This window comes from Notolepis coatsorum (assembly GCF_963971535.1).
Source record: "Notolepis coatsorum genome assembly, contig: SCAFFOLD_1974, whole genome shotgun sequence".
NCBI classification, from domain to species: Eukaryota; Metazoa; Chordata; class Actinopteri; order Aulopiformes; family Paralepididae; genus Notolepis; species Notolepis coatsorum.
In genome coordinates, this window is record NW_028170431.1 from 1 (window position 1) to 21,599 (window position 21,599).

Below are 21,599 nucleotides of genomic sequence, written 5' to 3' on the forward strand. Positions count from 1 at the left end.
TTTGGCACGTCAAGCATTAGTAATGACTGGATTATACTAATATGAATTACGACCGGCTTGCTGTCAGTTCTGAGTGTTTAGGCTGTTTATTTAGTTATTTGTTTTTGTTTACTTTTTCCCCCAGAATGAAAACAATGTCTGTGTTTGTTTGTATCTTCCTCTCAGGGGTGATGTCATTATTGCAAAGAGCTCATTTGATCCGCATATGAACATTTGTAAAAGAGTCATCGGTCTGGAGGGGGACAAGGTCTGCACCAGTGGCCCCTCGGACATATTCAAGAGCCACACATTTGTGAGTATGCTCATGCTCCCTCACACACACACACACATTTGTGAGTATGCTCTCTCACACACACACATTTGTGAGTATCTTATTCATCCTTTATTTATCCAGGAATGCCCCATTGAGATACAAGTATGCTCTCTCACACACACATTTGTGAGTATGCTCTCTCACACCACACACACACACACACACACACACACACACACACACACCACACACACACACACACACACACACACTCACACACACAACACACACACACACACAACACCTGCCAAGACCACATTTATTCAGAGTCCGACTTTTCCACACATGCTTTCATTGACCTGCGTTTTAACAAGTTAGGGGTTCCCATTTAGCCACAATAACAACAACGACAACAACAACACAACCTTCAGAAGAGAGGATCCAGAGAAACCAAAGCAGTGAGTGAATGAAGAATGTAGTGTACTACAAAACACCTGACATAGTATCTCTCCATGCATAATGTAAATCCTCCTCCCAGCTTACCGTTGGTCGTCTTTGTGTGTGCGTGTGTGTGTGTGTGTGTGTGTGTGTGTGTGTGTGTGTGTGTGTGTGTGTGTGTGTGTGTGTGTGTGTGTGTGTGTGTGTGTGTGTGTGTGTGTGTGTGTGTGTGTGTGTGTGTGTGTGTGTGTGTGTGTGTGTGTGTGTGTGTGTGTGTGTGTGTGTGTGTGTGTGTGTGTGTGTGTGTGTGTGTGTGTGTGTGTGTGTGCGTGCGTGCGTGCGTGCGTGCGTGCGTGCGTACAAGATACAAGAGTTTTATTTGTCACGGCATACAGGTATACAGTGAAATGCGGGGGGTGTGTGCATGTGCGTGTGTGCATGCGTGCGTGTGATATTGTGTCATTGGTCAAAATATCAGCTTTTGACAACAACTGTATTTCCTCAGAACAGCGATAACGCCACAGAGTGAGCAGAGATTCTGTCTCTCCTTTTCTATTACCAGTGTCTGTCCTCGACGGCCCGCAGCCCGGGCCCCCAATCTCTCTGAAGCCTGTTAGAGTTATTGCCAGCCGAATGGTCAGACTGATGGGTGTGCGTGTGTCTGTGTGTGTGTGTGTGTGTGTGGTAGTGTTGAGGAGGGGTGTGTGTGTGTGTGTGTGTGTGTTGTGTTTATGTTGCAGGGTAGTGTATGTATTCCGTGTATTGTATTTTCACATGCAGGCTGCATGGGTCAGCAACACAGAGGATGGGTTACCGGCGAAGCCTATAAAGGGTCATTCAGCAAATTAAATGTAAATAAAGATTGTTCCCCGGAGGATGATTGGTATTCCAGGGCAGTAGAGGTGAGGATCTCATATAGGCAACGATCTGCTTCCACTGGAGCCCAGAAGGGACTGAGCTTTATCTTGTAGCTGGTCCCGGGTGACTTCCGTCCTTCCTGTTGGGACTAGTTAGTCATTATGGTTTTGTCCACTGACCAACTAGTCGATTTAAGCGACACAATACATCTTTAGAAATGTCCATTATTATTGTCCTTTTGTGACGGATTGTGCCTATAATTTCCCAAGAAGTAACTCATTCATCATTGGGGGGGGGGAAACATGTTTTAAAAAAACATATATAATATAAAATTATTATTGATTACTGTTAAAAGATAATCTAGTTAATAATAAAGTTATTAACCCTTTGGTTGCCGTTCACGAGAGAAATCTCGTTTCTGTCGGCCCAACGGTTGAGTGCCGAAAAACGAAGATTCTCGTTTCTGGGTCGTTATTTCTTTTATTCGCTATCGCCATTCATAATCCATCGAGGCACCTTGTGCAGGCTGTCCCGAATGGGTCTGAGATCGCAAACGTCCAACACCGCCGCCTAACGCCTTGCGGCCGCTCTATTGCACTCCTTTTGAAGCGATGTGGCTTGTTGTCTGGGCCGAGCTGGGCCGTGGGGGCGGGGTCTGAACACTCGGGCGAGACAAGCGGTCACCACAGTTGCTTCGACGAGGACCCCCCCCCCCCCTGTTCATGTTCAATGCTGGATTATGTTGGAAACATGATCGCGATCAGTACTTGGAATGGCGATCAGATAATTGGATTATTCTTTTTGCAGTACATCATAGACAAGGTAAGGGCTATATATTATCAATCTTGCGTTGATCCGATGATTTTCCCCCACATTCGGAGCGTGTGTGTGTGGGCCGTGTCCCGTTGGTTGCGATCAAAGCACGGAGGGGCAGCTTCCCCCCCCCCCCACTTTCATGCATCCATGATGAAACATAATACCGATAATCTAGTGTTGATCTCAGATTGATCCAGGCGAGGAATGGCACGATTTATAGTGAAATGCAGTAAAGCGCTGTTTGGCTGCGTTTCCTGGGATTACACAGAATCACTCTGGAACTATACTCATATTCACCACGGTATAAAACGGAAATGTATGGATGGAAAAAAAATTCAGTTTTTTGCATGTTGACCGGGAGAAACTCACTGACAATCGACTGTGTTATTAGATCCATAGCTATAATATTTAATATAGTTTTAGCACTGCAAACACCGGCATTTATCCCCATTGAACAAAGCGCTGGCACTCACGGGCCCACAGCGCCCTCTGGTGAACGGCACTGGATGTGTTAAGCTTGGCTCTTTTGCTTTTTGGGGGTATTTTACCTCCAACAGCACAATGTGTGTGTTCGGGGACAGGCGGCCATTTTGCTCTTACGTCATGCTCAGGTTGGGTTCCTTTCTACCCTGTTCCCCGCTCAAGGTGGAACCTTGTATAGCGACAGGAGCTAGCTGAGAAAAAGCCCACTGCGTGCAGCAGACGTGTTGGCTGTCCCTCTGGGAGCATGTTTCGTGGACGTGTGTCATCTGCACAGCTTGCCCACAGGCGTGTAAACGGTAAACGGTGCATTTTTTATATAACAGCGTTCATCCAAAGCGCTTTACTATTTGTTCCTCACATTCACCCGTTCACTCACACATTCACACACCGACGGCGGAGGCGACCGTGCGAGGTGCCGACCTGCTCATCGGGAGCAGTTAGGGGTTAAGTGACTTGCTCAAGGACACTTCGACACGCTGCCCGGAACGAGGGGCGGGAATCGAACCGGGAACCTCCGGGTTACCAGACGACTGCTCTACCTCGTGAGCCACTGTCGCCCCGTGTGTGTGTGTTGGAGGTGTGTGGGGCGTGGTGGCTGTACCTGTTGAGAGGTTACAGGTGCATTTGAGAAGGACAGCGGTTTAGACCCCGGTCATAAAACTGGACTTCTTTTATTCGTAGCACTTTAAAAAAAAAAACTATAAAAAGAAAACGATGACATTTCCTCTTTGCGCTATGACCCGTTGTCCTCCCCCTTCCCGCCCTTTATGAGGTAGGTGATGAGGTGATAGAGGAACAGAGAGGGAGTGTAGGAGTGATAGAGGATCAGAGAGGGAGTGTAGGAGTGATAGAGGAACAGAGGGAGTGTCGGAGTGATAGAGGAACAGAGGGAGTGTAGGAGTGATAGAGGAACAGAGGGAGTGTAGGAGTGATAGAGGAACAGAGAGGGAGTGTAGGAGTGATAGAGGATCAGAGAGGGAGTGTAGGAGTGATAGAGGAACAGAGAGGGAGTGTAGGAGTGATAGAGGAACAGAGGGAGTGTAGGAGTGATAGAGGAACAGAGGGAGTGTAGGAGTGATAGAGGAACAGAGGGAGTGTAGGAGTGATAGAGGAACAGAGGGAGTGTAGGAGTGATAGAGGATCAGAGAGGGAGTGTAGGAGTGATAGAGGAACAGAGGGGGAGTGTAGGAGTGATAGAGGAACAGAGGGAGTGTCGGAGTGATAGAGGAACAGAGAGGGAGTGTAGGAGTGATAGAGGAACAGAGGGGGAGTGTAGGAGTGATAGAGGAACAGAGGGAGTGTCGGAGTGATAGAGGAAGCCGCCTATTCTCAGTCCTTGCCCCACAATGGTGGAATGAACTTCCCATCCCAGTTAGGACAGCAGCCGAATCCCGTCCAATCTTTCGCCGTCGACTAAAGACACACTTCTTCAACCATTATCTGAAAAAATTAAAAAATAATAATAATAATTCTAACCCTAACTAACCTTACTGTCATGCACTTGTCCTAATAAACTAACCTACACTGTAACACGCAACACTGTGATGAATATTGTTACTCAGCTGATAGAGTTGTGCCCTTCCTGATGACCTGTCGTGCAGAACTTGTAAGTCGCTTTGGATAAAAGCGTTCAGCTAAATGACTAAATGTAAATGTAAATGTAAATCAGAGGGAGTGTAGGAGTGATAGAGGAACAGAGGGAGTGTAGGAGTGATAGAGGAACAGAGAGGGAGTGTATTTCGAGCCATATGCTAATGAGCCTCAGGCAGGGTATAACTTAGTCACCTCAATCATGTTAACACAACGAGCGCTGAAGCGGCGCGGCTGTTACAGCGGCACACACCTCCGCAGCGAGGGAGGGAGGGAGGGAGGGAGGGAGGGAGGGAGGGAGGGAGGGAGGGAGGGAGGGAGGGAGGTGAGCTCCGGTCTCAGCCCGCCTCCACACGTCACTGACGGGTACACAACAACACCAATCCGTCAAGTCCTGGGGCCCCCGCCGGAGGTGAAGCCCGTCAAAACAGTCTGAATCCCACAAACAGTGGCTCGGGAGGTAGAGCGGTCGTCCGGTGATCGGAAGTTCCCCCCGGTTTCTATTCCCACTCCTCCCGGCCCGGGGCAGCGTGCCCAAGTGTCCTCGAGCAGCAAGACACTTAACCCTCTGACTGCTCCCGATGAGCAGGTTGGCACCTTGCACCGCCGTGTGTGTGTGTGTGTGAGTGTGTGAGTGTGTGAGTGTGTGAGTGTGTGAGTGAGTGAGTGAGTGAGTGAGAGGATAAAAGCTGTTGTATAAATGCACTTTTTACCATTTTCCACCCGGGTACCAGGGCTGCCAGGCCTGGAACCCTGCGCCCGCGCCCCTGGAACCCTGCGCCCGCGCCCCTGGAACCCTGCACCCGCGCCCCTGGAACCCTGCGGGCCGTGCCCCTGGAACCCTGCCCCCGCGCCCCTGGAACCCTGCGCCCGTGCCCCTGGAACCTACTCCTACTACACAACCCCAAGACCCCTACACTCTGCCGCCTCAGACCCACTCCTATCCGAGCTCCTGGGGGGTCATCAAAATGAAGAATATCTGAAATAATAGAAGAAAAATAAATAAATACTAACCCTCTGACAGTCTTTGTCGTACCCTAATACTATGCTGCTATTCTTAATATTATTTACTACCTATCTTGCTACTATGCACTCGAGTGTAACACTTGACGAAAACAACTCCACTGACCCTTAGCTGCCAGAGATGTACCCCCTCCTTGGTGACATGTTGTTCACAATCTGTAAGTCGCTTTGGATAAAAGCGTCAGCTAAATGACTAAATTGTAAATTGTAAAATTGTAGTACCGGGCATTTAGGTTTCATTTTCTCTCTGGCCACAAAACAGGACCAGTGTTCTATGTGATCTGGGAGTGGTGGAAGATTAATATCATTTTGTTTTTATTGCCCTTTGTACACAGATTTGGGGAGGGCTTTATTTGAGAAAATTCAATTTGTAAATCCGGATTTGTTTTGGCAGTCTGAGTTGTTTTTTTGTGGACGACATCTTCAGTTTTGCAGGATTTTTGGAGAAAGCATGGCACTTGAGACAAAACACACTATATCCTATATAATAGACCTATCTCAAACCCTGCCCCTTTTCTTGATCCTCCAATCACAGCTGTCGCTTACCTCGGACTTCCTCGTACAAACTTTGTTTGTACGAGGAAGTCGGAGGTAAGCGACAGCTGTGATTGGAGGATCAAGAAAAGAGGGCAGGGTTTTGAGACAGGTCCATTGTATATGAATTCCTCTTGTTTCTTTGTTTACATACATTGCTTACAGCTTGTGTTATATTACATTGTATTGTATTTTCTTTTTTTTTGTGGCCATCTTGGTCTATAATTATGTCATAATTTGGCAAGTAATTTGTCAAGTATACTATTATATACTTATTGTTTATGTGTCTTGTAAGCCCATATGGGCTGGGCATACACCTGTATGTAAGACACAAAAATAAAAAACATAAAAATCAAATCAAATCAAATAAAAATAAAAAAAAAACAGTCAAGTTTCAGAGCCCCTTCCAAAGAATCCACGTCTCTACTACTATACTGACATACTGTCCGGTTGATCTCGGAGGCGGCTTTACTTCCCTATCGTCCTCGTTGAGGCTGAAGTTTCTCCACGAGGTAATTTGTTTTATGACAGCAAGCATCAGGCAACGGGTCTTTGATCGACCCGCTCACCAATCGATCACATTGATCGACCTTGTTAGTGGTTTCACTCGGGCCAGATCCCGAACGGAATGGAATTGATGTTGAGATTGGTTCCAATGTTTCATCTCGATAAAGGTGTTTGGTTAGGGCGCCGCTCAGACAGCTGGTCAGGACGCTGGTGTTTCCACCCCCAGGTCATCAACACTTTATCTTTGCTGTTCCAAACGGGATATTCCCGGGAACATTTCTGTCACCAGCAGCAATAAAGATAAACAAAGTCATTTTTTCTGCTCATCCGCTCCCAGTCTGTGGAATTCTCTCCCTGATCATCTGAGAGCACCACAGACTGTGGATGCTTTTAAAAAGGGCCTCAAATAGTCTTTTTAATAGAGCCTTTTTTTTTATTATATATAAATGTTTTATTATTATTATTATTATTATTATTACCTAGGGACAATGCACATCAATCAACACTTTCAGTTTCCACACCAATGTAAATGTGCCATAGTTAGCTAATGAGCTTCGTCCTTGTCTAACATGCATGTCTTTTACTAGATTTAGCCCCACACATGTCATGTTCTTTGACTCTTTTACTAGATTTAGCCCCACACATGTCATGTTCTTTGACTCTTTTACTAGATTTAGCCCCACACATGTCATGTTCTTTGACTCTTTTACTAGATTTAGCCCCACACATGTCATGTTCTTTGACTCTTTTACTAGATTTAGCCCCACACATGTCATGTTCTTTGACTCTTTTACTAGATTTAGCCCCACACATGTCATGTTCTTTGACTCTTTTACTAGATTTAGCCCCACACATGTCATGTTCTTTGACTCTTTTACTAGATTTAGCCCTTCACATTTTATGTTCTTTTAATCTTTTACTAGATTTAGCCCCACACATTTTATGTTCTTTTAATCTTTTACTAGATTTAGCCCTACTTATTTTATGCTCTTTTAATCTTTTACTAGTTTCAGCTCTTCTTATTTTATGTTCTTTTAATCTTTTACTAGATTTAGCCCTACAGTACTTATTTTATGTTCTTTCTACTCTCTTACTAGTTTTTGTGTTCTTGAGTTTTGTTCCACAAATATAAAGCGTCCCTACAAATTGAATATATTATTCTTCTTCTTATTATTATTATTATTAAATACAGTAGAAGATTAACTCGGTTGTTAGCATATCTTTTCACGATGGAATTCAAGAGGGTGCCGTAACCATGCACGTATCCCTGACAGAAATGAGAAAATGAGGATCTTGCGGATTCATTAATTAATTCAAACCTTTAAATATAACGGGAGATTATTGAGGGGGGCCCTCATTTACAACGATGCCGATTTCATAAGAAACAGACGGTTGAGATTCAAGCATATTAAACAGGCCAGAAACAAGGAAAATAAAATCAGTTTAAATAATTAGACATTGAAGATGATTGAAAATAAACTAATTCCAATGTTTATTTTGCCTCTCTGCTAGAGAAAACGAAACCACTTTATCACACAGGATGCAGTGGTGAGCATCATACTATATCTATCACCAGTAATACATCTGAGAGCAAAATGATAGACCACGTCTATAGGTTTCAGGGTGGAATGAGCAGCATTTCTATAAATCACATCTCCATAATCCAAGACCAATAGAAAAACTGCTTCAACAACTCTTTCTGCTAATCACTGGGAAGCTTTGTTCCTGTAGAAGAAGCCAATGTTGTGCCATCATTTACTGCCACGATTGTCTATATGGTATTTAAATGTAGATTTCCCATCAAGCCAGATGGGCCAAGTTCTGTATCGTTAAGGGGCTTAGCTTGGCATCACCTTCTGCACTATCTCGCGTACGTGCACGCGTACTGAATAAATTCCACAAATGTACCTCTAATACCAGTATTAGTCTGACCACACCCCTCATCAGCTTACCTTCATAAGCAGGTGTGTGGTCACCTGCTCTCCTCCTTCTCGCTTTCACCACAAGGAAAGTGCCTCGGTAGTACCCCACTTGACGTGTTGTTAGTTGAAAAGAGTTGTGACTGGTTTACATTGTGCTTAACCTTTTCTTCTCTCGATTTTCGATTTGATTTTTGATTTGATTTGAAGTCTTTATTTCGAACATGCAATGAATACAACAAACAATAACAAAAAAGAAAAACAACTCAATCTGCATGTTCGAAAAGGAGTAGGAAGAAGTATACACTTATTTAATCCTACCCCTTTTCCACTACTCAAATGAGTGTACTATTTTAAACATAAAAAAGAAAAGAAAAGAAAAGAAAAAAAAAATATATATATATATATGCAAAACAAAAAACAAAAACTATATATGTATAAAATAAAATAAAATAGAAACAAAATAAAAATCTTCTCTCACTTGTTGTATAAGAAAAGGTTTGGGTCATAATGTATTCCGCGGAGAGTAGACCCGCTAGACCTACTCTTCACCACCGGTTCTCCATTCCCGCCTCCGTCGTGCGCCTCGGTGCTGGGCTGTTGCCACTCTCGTGGTTGCCGACCCAGCCCGGGAGACTGCCGGTGGATAGTTTTCCTCACCGACGAGCCGAGGGTTCGGTGCCGTCGCTGCGGCGATGGCCTGATCTCGACTCTGGTTCCTCTGGTTCTGGGGAATCGCCCGTTGATGAACGGGGGATTGTCTTGGAGCCGGAGGATTTGCGACGAAAACTTTTTGCGTCTGCTCGCTCGCGTCGCAAGATGGTGGCGTGCAGACGCGAACGGCCTGGGTTTGGGGAATTGCTGGAGACCAGCGAGGACGCGTCCGACTCTGGATTTCTGATGGAAACTGAAGACTTCATGGAGGAGGCGGACGGGTTCTTGTATGATGGTCCCGTGGAGGGGAGTATCCCTCCTCCGGAGACCCCGGAGGGGGGAGAAATGGCTCCATGGGGCGCCTTGTTCGAGGATGTCGAGGAACCACCTTGGCCTCATCAGCAGGATGCCCTACTGTCAGCCGCATCGGATTGTGGCTCCTTGACCAGTCGCAGCCTGCTGTATGCGAGGGATGCGGGGTCGGTGGAGGAGGGTTCGCAGGGGGAACTGCGGGCCTTGTTTCCCGAGCTCATGGCGGTAGCCGCCACCGCAAACGGTGTGCCGCTGCCGCTGCCATTGCCTGCACCTGTCCCTGATGACCTCATAGGCCATCCCTGGCAGCGTCCCCCAGTGAGAGGGGTGGACGTTGTCTACCCATTTTTCCCATCGATGGGGGCCTATGTTCGTCGGGGTCAGGCGGTGTCCAACATCATGGGACTAACTCCCGCCTACGTACCAGTTACGCGGGTGTCGGGGTTAGTCAAAGGGTATGGGGGAGGGCGTACCTCGGCTTGACAATCCGATGGCCGCGCTCCTCTGTCCGGATATGGTGTGGGAACCCCTATGCAAGCCGGTCCTCCAGGGGAAGTCGGCTAGGCGATTGGCTTATTGGGGTGACCAGTCATTCATCGCTGGTACACAGTCGCTGGCTGCGGCGTCTAACATCGCCCACCTGGCTAGATTTGTATCGGGGATAATGACGGGCGGCACGGATCTGAACGAGGTAAAATGCGATCAGATCACCCAGGCTGCGGGAGCTGTTCTGCACCTTTCCCAGGTGCTGGCCATAGCCATGGGGAAAGTGCGCGCCCTGGCCACCCTGGGCCAGCGTCACCTTTGGCTGGAGCAGGCCCGTGTGCCAGAGAAGAAGAGAGCCCCTCTTCTGACGGCCGCCCTCTCCGACGCTGGCCTGTTCGGGAAGGCCCTGCAATTGATGACCTCAACATGCAGAGAAATGGCAGAGGAGAGATCCGTCCTTCAACCCCATTTTCCGCCTCCCGTCCTTGCCGGTGGGGGCAGAAGGCTTCCGCGACGTCGAGCTGTCTCCGTCGCCGCTACCACTACCTCCACCGCCGCTGCTGGCCCTGCCAAGAGGGCCAGGGGACGAAACGGCGCTTCGGCCACCGCCGGCCCATCCCAGACCGGAGGAGACGGTAGGGAACGTCGTGTCCAGCAGACTGTAACCTATCGTCCCTCCGGGGCTCCCCGGGGTGGCAAGACTCGAGCGGCGCGAGGTGGCAGACGCCGTTAGGAGTGACTTTTTCCCCTTTGTGTCCCCTCCTCTACACCCTTCCCGGCCCCTCTGTGATTTTGTGCCTTACACTTTTTTAATTAATAAAAAAAGTTCCCCGATATAAGGGGGACTGTGTTTGGCCGAACAAACTGTGTGTTTCTTCATACAAATCATATGGTGGGGTTGTGTATATATGAATCTACCCTGTTACGTTGGGGGGTGAGTTGTGTTGTGTTACGGGTTTTAAGCAAGGTCTGCAACTTACACTCGGTAATAGGTTCTATTAGCTTGATGCTCCACATGCAATTAGAACTGGTGTTTTTCCATTGCTTAACTAAGTATATGTGTTTTCACAACGCTGTGTTGTTAGTTGCAGTAATGCTCGTACGCACATTTTTCATGGCCTAGCCATTACTCTCGTTCAGCGTTCTTCCTATGTATGACATAGGCAACGGGTATGGGATTCACGCACAGGCGACTTGTGTTTTGTTGTAAAGCCTTTTTTACATTTTGTGGGTAGCAGGCATTGTATTAGCTTATGCTATGCTTTGTTCTACCGGAGGTTTTCAAGATGGCTACGGTTGTTTCTGTGTGTAGGGATAAAAGGTGTGTTTTCGGAGGGGGTGTCGAATAAACCCCTCCTTTTTCCCACTTGATTGGTTTAGAGGATTTGTTGATCTTTTCTGCTGAGCCAGTCGGGGCCAAGCCAGTGCTTGACAGGGGAGGGGGAAGGGGTATTCTACCGACTCCTGTTATGACAGGATCCGGTGGGTTTCCCCGCCCGTTGTAGCGTTGTTGCTATGGCGACGCCTTCCATGAGCTGGTGTCTTAAAGATGTCGAGGTTGGGCGCAGGACTTACAGCCTGCTGCGCCCGTTTATGTGTCAAACTTGAGTCTGTTGGTCACGTGTCTCACAGTTACATATCTTTTTCTTGACCGTGGTCTCATGTGGGAAGGTGTTTTCTGGGGGAGTCTGGTCTTACACTCTGATTAAAAGGAGTGACTGGATTAAAATCATGTGAAAAACAGGGTTTTTACTCCCAGCTGTGCAGTTGGGTCATACGGGTGATGCCTTTTCTTTATTTTATAAAGAGTTGAATGTGTCTTGATGGATATGAAATGAGGGTCCCTGATGGAAACAAGACTAACGTCTTTCTCAGGTCTGCCTCCCCTTATCTTTTTGTATGTATTCCTGTACTGCAGTCTGTTGGGTAAATGTTTTCATTCATTCATTCATGGAGTTGATTGCATCTCGCCCCTCTTGTCGTTCCCTGGGCGTCTTGGGGATTCAATATGGTGGTCTAAACGGCCTATTGTTGATGTGGGTATGTCAGAACGCACACATAGTGCTGGCTCAGGATGTGCTTTGGGCCGTTGCTGACTGGCGCGCCTCGTTTGCTTTGGTAAAACAGCGTTTTTATGGAGCAATTGGGATGGGGGTTTTTTCCTCTTCCGACATCCTGTGTGTTGTCGATGGGTTCCCGTTCATGTCAGGGGATGATGACGGAATGGGTCTGGACATATGGGGAAGGGTCTCACGCCCTAGGGGTGGGCCGCCGGACGCGGTTCATACCGACACGTCTGGGTGGCGCCTTCTTTTTTATGTTGGGATCAAACGCGCATATCTGCCCCTTCTCCTGGGGTTGGCAGGTCGGCGTGATTAGGGCACGGGACTGGTTCTGGTCGCGCTGGTCCAGATCAGTGCACCCGTTGTCCGCTGGGGATGCAGATCTGCTGTTCTGGTACCCTGAGGGACTTGGGGTTTTTTCAGGGGGAAAAATGCTAGGTCGATCCGGGTGTCACAGGGTTGAGCGTTATGGGACCCTTGTTGGGTGCGTTGTATTCTGCACTGTCGTAATGGCTTACGGCCATGCCGACCTGTACGCGTCCGATCTCGTCGGATCTCGGCCGCTGTACGGGTTGGTCTTGGTTGGTACTTGGTTGGGTGACCTCCTGGGAATACCGAGTGCGGGGTGCTGGGGCTGGTCTTCCATATTACGCTCTTCTCTTGCGTTTTGGCGCTGAGGAGCCTGTTGGGTGGGGTTAACCTCCTTTGGGATCCTGTGCTCCCCGTATCACCGGGCCCGGTCCGGGGTGATGCTCGTTGACCTGTAGGCCCGGGATAGCCCTGTTGGGAACCGGAACGCGGGCTGCGGCGGTGCCGCAGGTGTGTTTCGGGGTTCTTTCCTGAGGGGTTATGGGACCAACCATTGCATGGGGTGATGCCTGGGTGGTTGGTTCTCTGGTGCGTTGCTGCAGTGTCAACTCCCGGTTCTCCGGTTGAGGGTGCCCCTGCACGTTCATGACGTCTGCCGATCGTATGGGCTTTTCTGTGGGCAGCTGTCAGGGGTCGAGTGGTCTACGGATCCCACTTCTGACGTGCTGTTTGAAAGCTTGGTTATGCGACAACGCCAGCATACGCCCCTTCCGCCGGGACGGCTGTTCAGCTGTCCTTTCTGGCGCCTGCCTCGTCCGCAGTTTTTCCAGGCTTGGGTTGACAGCCTGTTGCCTGGTCTTTCCCCGGTGCGCTGCCTGCTTCCGTTGGTTACCTCTTGTGTGTTAACCGTGCTGTCTGCCTGTTGCAGGGCTTGTGTTCCAGGCGGTGTGCTGTTGGGGAGGACAGGACCCGCTCGGCTGAGGGGCCCCTTGTCCGGATACGCTGGCGATGTGGGGGGCGGGGTCACTAGGTGCCCCCCTGGTGGGGTCTTGATGCTGGCATCATGGACTTCTCCGGGCCCCCATTCCAGGGAGCCCGGTCCTTTGGTGGATCTGGGTCTTCCTTCGCGCTCCGCTGCTACGGCCTTGCCACGGGGTTGGGTTTGCTCTTGACCCCGTGATTCTGGGGGCAGTAACGAGGTTGTTCCTCCGTTCGTTCCCGGGTGGCATGCGGGTTGTGCGTGTGTGTAGTCGTGGGGTCAAGCCACGGTCTGCTCACCCTGTGCGTTGAGTTGCTTGAGTGCCTCTTCGCACGGTCGGGTCCGTCGCCTTCCCGTGAAGCCCCTAATAGGGGGGCTACCCGCCATTAGGGGGGGTCGGGGGGGCTCGGCCCTCCCTGTTCTGATGGTTGTGGGGGGCTGTCAGCGGGGTGTATTTGTCAGCCAGCGGCTCCGCTTGGCCTCCCTTGTGCAGAAGGTGATGCCAAGCTAAGCCCCTTAACGATACAGAACGTTAGGTTATGACTATAACCAAGTTCTGTTAGTTAGGGGCGACGCTTGGCATCAGACGGCCGCTGCAGCCCTTGACCTCACCTTGTGGTGAAAGCTTGGGAAGGAGGAGAGCAGGTGACCACACACCTGCTTATGAAGGTAAGCTGATGAGGGGTGTGGTCAGACTAATACTGGTATTAGAGGTACATTTGTGGAATTTATTCAGTACGCGTGCACGTACGCGAGATAGTGCAGAAGGTGATGCCAAGCGTCGCCCCTAACTAACAGAACTTGGTTATAGTCATAACCTAACGTTTTTTTTATATCCTGTAACTCATTCAATGTCGGATCCATTCACACTCAAGATATGCAAATATGCACAAAAAAAAAATTAATAATAATAAAAATCTCGATCTCTAGAGAACACTTCTCCCACTTTACCAGTTTAAAATCCTCATGAGGTGAACAACCTTGTTGTCCCTGATGTATTGTACAGCTATTTATCTGTTTATTTCTGCTGTTTTATCTGAATGGGTGAATGTGAGGGACAGAAAATTGTAAAGCGCTTTGGATAAAAGCTGCTATATAAATGCACCCTTTAATGTTTACTATTTACCATCAGTGGTGGAAGAAGTACACTGTTCCTTTACTTATGTAAGTAAAAGTAGAAATACCCAGATAAACAAGTACTGGTAAAAGTCCTTCATTAAAATTGTACTTAAGTAAAAGTAGAGAAGTATTTGTTATTGAATTTACTTAAGTATCTAAAGTAAAAGTATGCATTCTACATGACATTTGTGTATTCCAGTGCTTGAGTGTTCCATCCTCGATCCATTGACCTCTAAAGGTTAAAGTGGTATGTGGTCCAGTTATGCTGCTCTGATTAAAGGTTATGTTAAAGTGGTATATCGTCTAGTTATGCTGCTCTGATGAAAGGTTATGTTAAAGTGGTATATCGTCCAGTTCTGCTGCTCTGATGAAAGGTTATGTTAAAGTGGTATATCGTCCAGTTATGCTGCTCTGATGAAAGGTTATGTTAAAGTGGTATGTTGTCCAGTTATGCTGATCTGATGGAAGGTTATGTTAAAGTGGTATATCGTCCAGTTCTGCTGCTCTGATGAAAGGTTATGTTAAAGTGGTATATCGTCCAGTTATGCTGCTCTGATGAAAGGTTATGTTAAAGTGGTATATCGTCCAGTTATGCTGCTCTGATGAAAGGTTATGTTAAAATGGTATATCATCCAGTTCTGCTGCTCTGATTAAAGGTCATGTTAGAGTGGTATATCGTCCAGTTCTGCTGCTCTGATTAAAGTTTATGTTAAAGTGGTATATCGTCCAGTTCTGCTGCTCTGATTAAAGGTTATGTTAAAGTGGTATGTGGTCCAATTATGCTGCTCTGATTAAAGTTTATGTTAAAGTGGTGTGTGGGCCAGTTGTGCTGCTCTGATTAAAGTTTATGTTAAAGTGGTATGTGGTCCAGTTATGCTGCTCTGATTAAAGGTCATGTTAAAGTGGTATATCGTCCAGTTATGTTGCTCTGATGAAAGGTGATGTTAAAGTGGTATATCGTCCAGTTATGCTGCTCTGATTAAAGGTGATGTTAAAGTGTTATATCGTCCAGTTCTGCTGCTCTGATTAAAGGTGATGTTAAAGTGGTATATCGTCCAGTTCTGCTGCTCTGATTAAAGGTTATGTTAAAGTGGTATGTGGTCCAGTTATGCTGCTCTGATTAAAGTTTATGTTAAAGTGGTGTGTGGGCCAGTTTTGCTGCTCTGATTAAAGTGTATGTTAAAGTGGTGTGTGGTCCAGTTATGCTGCTCTGATGAAAGGTTATGTTAAAGTGGTATATCGTCCAGTTCTGCTGCTCTGATTAAAGGTTATGTTAAAGTGGTATGTGGTCCAGTTATGCTGCTCTGATTAAAGTTTATGTTAAAGTGGTATGTGGTCCAGTTATGCTGCTCTGATTAAAGTTTATGTTAAAGTGGTATGTGGTCCAGTTGTGCTGTTCTGATTACGTCCTCTTGAAGTTGACAGGCTTCAATGTGAAAGTACATTAATCTTCATGCATTTTTGCTACGTTTTATATGGAAAATATTTTTCTTCAAAGTAACTAGTAACTGATGGGGTTCAGATAAATGTAGTGGAGTAAAAAAGTAAAATATTTCCTTTGAAATGTAGTGGAGTAAAAGTATAAAGTTCCCTAAAATGAAAATACTCACGTATATAGTACAAGTAGCTCGAAATTGTACTTAAGTACTTGAGTTAAAAAAATTAAAGTTTTCCCCACCACTGCCATTTACCATTTACCATGAGGTCTTTTAACCCTTTCACTACCACACTACCTTAAAGGGGAACTATCTTATAAATGGCCTTTTTCAGTGTTTAGCATTGTTTCCTAGCTATGTGGACTTATATTAATATGATCTATGTCTCTAATTCTCATATTGGTGCATTCTTCCAATTCTCCTCTCACAATATTCACCCTCACTGAACTGAGTCATCTGGAAATGTGCTGATTTGTGATGTCAGAGAGACTCTGCTGAGTCTCCACACACTCCACACAGTCCCGAACACAGTGGTTGGAGCCCAGGCTCAAAACGGCTTAAGATCTTGAGGTAGAAAAATGCTGTTTTTGAGGACTTGATTAGAAATACAAAACAATGAATTAAAAAAAATAGAACATTACAGAGGTGTTCCATAAACTCACAGGAATTGTGTAAAAGTGCCCAAATAGTGAAAGAAATAGTAAAATAGTTCCCCTTTAATGGTTAACCTTTTCACTGCGACAATACGGAAGGGTAACCCTTCCACTGCCACGTGACAACAGGTTAACCCTTTCACTACCACACTACAGAAAGTTAACCCTTTCACTACCACACTACCAAATGGTTAACCCTTTCACTGCGACAATACGGAAGGTTAACCCTTCCACTGCCACACGACAATGGGTTAACCCTTTCACTACCACACTACAGAAGGTTAACCTTTCACTACCACACTACAGTCTGTGTGAAAGGTTAACCTTCTGTAGTGTGGTAGTGAAAGGGTTAAGACGCAGGAGGGACAGAAACAGAGAGGGGGGGGGGGGGTTCTGGTTTAGCAGACAGCAAACCTGGTGGCAGTTCCCCTCTGCCTGTGCTTGGGAGCCCGGCATATGTTGCCATGTTAATTAGGTGTAATGGTGGGAATGGCTGCATGCTGACATGTGGTTTTTCAGATGACTCCTTTAATGATATTCATTTGTGTCGCGGTTATTTAGCCACTTTGTTTACCTCGTGTGTCAGGTCACCGTGTCACCGCCCCCGTGATCATGTCTCCGTCGTCTGTCTCAATTATCACGGAAGACGCGAATGTAGGGGAAAAAAATAAAGAAAACGACGTGGCGATAACACTATAGTGCGACTGAACGGCGGTTGAGGAAGAATGAGGAAGACGAGCGAGGAAGAAACGTCCGTGACGTCACCTTCAGTTCGGAAGATAATGTTCTCCTGTTTTCCCTCCTTTCTCCTCCTTTTTTCTCTCTCTCTCTCTCTCTTGCAAAGACTGGCCGTTAAAAAGTTCGGCGACACAGAAATAGACCCGCGGATTGTGATGCCCATTATGACAATATAATGTGTTGTTGATCCTGTCTGCACATATAGGGGGGACAGAGCACTTAATTAGGGCCTTGACAAGCCTACTCTTCTCAAGTGATGAGATTAATCATAATTGGTGTCACTGTGGATTAGAGCTCGGATGGCTGCCCCACTGGCAGGTCGGACCGCGGTGGAGACCCTTGGACACTGCTGCTAGCCGCGGCTTAGGCCTTCTCTCTCTCTCTCTCTCTCTCTCTCTCTCTCTCTCTCTCTCTCTCTCTCTCTCTGTCTCTGTCTCTCACGCCCCTCGTCTCTCCACCTAGCTCTCTCAGGCCTCTCTCTTTCTCTCTCTCCCTCTCGCTCTCCCCAGTCCCTCTCTCTCTCTCTCTCTCTCTCTCTCTCTCTCTCTGTCTCTGTCTCTCTCTCTCTCTCTATCCCTCTCTCTCACGCCCCCCGTCTCTCCACCTAGCTCTCTCAGGCCTCTCTCCCTCTCTCTCTCTCTCTCTCTCTCTCCCTCTCGCTCTCCCCAGTCCCTCTCTCTCTCTCTCTCTCCCTCTCTCCCTCTCTCTCTCCAGCTCTGCTGCCCTCCCTGGGTAAGAGGGGCGCAGATCTCAGCCAACAGCCTAATGACCCCGTTTGAAGTCCTGCTAAATCCCCCCGACCCTGCCCCGTTACCCATGACCCCTCTCCTAAGACCATATGGGGTTAAAGAGGGACAGAGAGGTTGACGTTAAGTTAGGGTGAGGAGGGAGGGAGGGAGGGAGGCAGGGCTGTGGCGACTGGGGGGGGCGGGGGGGGGGGGGGGGGGGGGCGGAGAGGGGAGGGTTGGGGGGTGTTGAGGGGAGGGGAGGGCCTCACTCGTACATGTAAACAAAGTTAAAAAGAGCTATAAGGTCAGAGAACTGTGTTCTTGATTGGTCTGTATTGTTGTGGAACAAATTCAGCATTTTCTACTGTAACTCCCCCCCCCCCCCCTCCCTGCTTCTCTCCTCTCCTCTCTTCTCCCTGTGGGGTGTCTAGGTTCCAAAAGGCCATGTGTGGCTCGAAGGGGATAACCTCAGGAATTCCACAGACTCAAGGAGCTACGGCCCAGTTCCCTATGCCCTCATCCGAGGGCGTGTCTGCTTAAAGGTAACAAAAGCAATATAGCTTGTCCTAGATTTCTAACCTTTTAAAATCAGCCCAATGGCCTAGTGCGTTCTAGTGCGTTCAATAGTGGAAAATGTGTGCCATTTAAAACATCAGGAACGACATTTTTTTTCCTCTTCTTTATTAAAACCCTTGATATATTGGTACCGTGTGTCCCGTTAGGTGACAAACCCCTACTCAACATTTAACAAACTGGGCTCCGGGCCCTCCTTGATCTATTCCTCGTATATGGACATTCAAAGCACAATTTCGAAAAGTCAGTTGGAAGTTCAAAGTGAGTCCGTCTGAATGACCAAAGCCTTAGTGGGACGCACCATATTGTCTATAGCTTTCCATTCTGCCCTGTTGTCGTGTCACTAGATGTCATAGCAACCGTGACCCTGGAAAATAGGTCAGCCAACCTTCTGTCCCATCTGATTGGACGGCCAGCGCTCCGTCAGGAGAGGCCCCAGCGAAGACCGGCTAATGAAACGACAAGACGTTTTTTTTTTTTTTTATGGAGTCGGGACACGGCGTCGAAACGCACGTCGTGAAGTGTATACAGTGAAGGAGGTGTTAGGATGGTGACGTTAGAGCGCGCTGGACGGTCTTTGGAATGGATTTGTCTCCGTCTTTAACCCCATGCTTTGTCCCTGTGCTCTTTGTCCCCTCCAGCTTTGGCCTCTACATAGCTTTGGCCCCCTCAGTGAAAGCCCGACAGGACGGATCATAGAAACTCCAAGGGACTCCGGTTGACTCGTCAATTGTGTGTGTATAGATATATACATATACATCTATACATCTATAAATATATATATTTATATATATATATATTCATATTCATATTACTTTGTTTTGTACATGTTTTTAAATAAAGGCCATATTCATTAAAATTGCTTCATTTATACCTGCTAAAATTGCAACTTATTCTACCAAGTTGAGGCTACTGTACTGTTTTGCGAGGTAGATTGGGGGGGAGGAGGAGGAGGGGGAAGGGGGGGCACTTAAGGCTCATACATAACCTAGTTCATCCGCAGGTTGGTTTTACTATTTCATAACTTACACAAGGCGGTGTCATGTGGCCCTTCCCGGAGTGTTGCTTCTAGCACTAGCAGGTCGCGTGGCGTGGCAAGAGGGACAGGCTCGCGTGAGCAGCGGGGGGGGAAGCTGTAGCGCCACGGCGTCGCTAGCGGCAGCTTCCTCCTTATTTAGTAATGGGAACATAAGAGAAATCATGTATGAACCAGTACAAACCTAGTCCAGAATTCACACCCACAGAAAGGGCGGTCAGGTGGCGTAGCGGAGATTGCGCTCGTCACCAACGCAGGAGATGCTGGGTTCGAGCCCAGCTCTCGGCGTTGCCACCAGCTTGGCTGGTCGTTCACACTAATACAATTGGCAGTGTTAGGGGGTGGGGAAGCTGGCGGGTGGGAATCTGGCGTTGTGGACAGCGACGCCTACAGGTCAGGTCTCGGCGCTTGCTCAGCGGGGGGGCAGGACTTGGTGGAGATAGCGTGCCCTCCCACGCGTTACACTCCACCAATGAGAGTCCTCGCTGCCGAGTGAAAAAAGCGTCACTGGCTTGACGGCGCACGTCTCGGAGGAAGCGTGCGTTCGACATCAGGACACCCCGTGTACCGACTCGTGGGAGAACATGCGTACAACATACCAGGTAGGGGAGGGGGGGGAATTGGCACAACGACTAAATTGGGACGGGGAGAAAATCAGAGAAAAATAGGAGAAAGAGAAGGTAAAAAAAATATATAATAATAATAATTCACACCCACTGTCTCCTGCACATCTGGAATCACACCCAGCCCACCCTGTTACACATCTGCAATCACACCCAGCCCACCCTGTTACACATCTGAAATCACACCCAGCCCACCCTGTTACACATCTGCAGTCACACCCAGCCCACCCTGTTACACATCTGAAGTCACACCCAGCCCACCCTGTTACACATCTGCAGTCACACCCAGCCCACCCTGTTACACATCTGCAATCACACCCAGCCCACCCTGTTACACATCTGCAATAACACCCAGCCCACCCTGTTACACATCTGAAGTCACACCCAGCCCACCCTGTTACACATCTGAAGTCACACCCAGCCCACCCTGTTACACATCTGAAATCACACCCAGCCCACCCTGTTACACATCTGCAATCACACCCAGCCCACCCTGTTACACATCTGAAATCACACCCAGTCCACCCTGTTACACATCTGAAGTCACACCCAGCCCACCCTGTTACACATCTGAAGTCACACCCAGCCCACCCTGTTACACATCTGAAGTCACACCCAGCCCACCCTGTTACACATCTGCAGTCACACCCAGCCCACCCTGTTACACATCTGAAGTCACACCCAGCCCACCCTGTTACACATCTGAAGTCACACCCAGCCCACCCTGTTACACATCTGAAGTCACACCCAGCCCACCCTGTTACACATCTGAAGTCACACCCAGCCCACCCTGTTACACATCTGAAGTCACACCCAGCCCACCCTGTTACACATCTGAAATCACACCCAGCCCACCCTGTTACACATCTGAAGTCACACCCAGCCCACCCTGTTACACATCTGCAATCACACCCAGCCCACCCTGTTACACATCTGCAATCACACCCAGCCCACCCTGTTACACATCTGAAGTCACACCCAGCCCACCCTGTTACACATCTGAAGTCACAACCAGCCCACCCTGTTACACATCTGAAGTCACACCCAGCCCACCATGTTACACATCTGGAATCACACCCAGCCCACCCTGTTACACATCTGAAGTCACACCCAGCCCACCCTGTTACACATCTGAAGTCACACCCAGCCCACCCTGTTACACATCTGAAGTCACACCCAGCCCACCCTGTTACACATCTGAAGTCACACCCAGCCCACCCTGTTACACATCTGCAGTCACACCCAGCCCACCCTGTTACACATCTGAAGTCACACCCAGCCCACCCTGTTACACATCTGAAGTCACACCCAGCCCCGCAAACCTGTTACACGCCATGCACTTCAGTGAGTTTGTGTGAGGCCCAAATAAAAAAGACATTAGCAACTTCGGAGGCCAGAGGGTGGGACCTATAAACACATTTACTATCCAATAGCATTGTGGGGCTGAACAAGAGGACCCATTGACTATG

The 21,599-nt window shown here is 48.0% G+C and overlaps 1 protein-coding gene across 1 annotated transcript; it reads left to right on the forward strand.

The window, feature by feature from the left end:
- Window positions 1-165: 165 nt before the first annotated feature.
- On the forward strand, window positions 166-19,320 carry immp1l (inner mitochondrial membrane peptidase subunit 1; the record flags this gene model as incomplete). The annotated part of the gene is made up of 3 exons (XM_084339400.1): window positions 166-292; window positions 18,330-18,440; window positions 19,113-19,320. Coding segments are annotated over 3 exons (319 nt in total), but the record flags the coding sequence as incomplete, so codon positions are not given.
- Window positions 19,321-21,599: the final 2,279 nt, after the last annotated feature.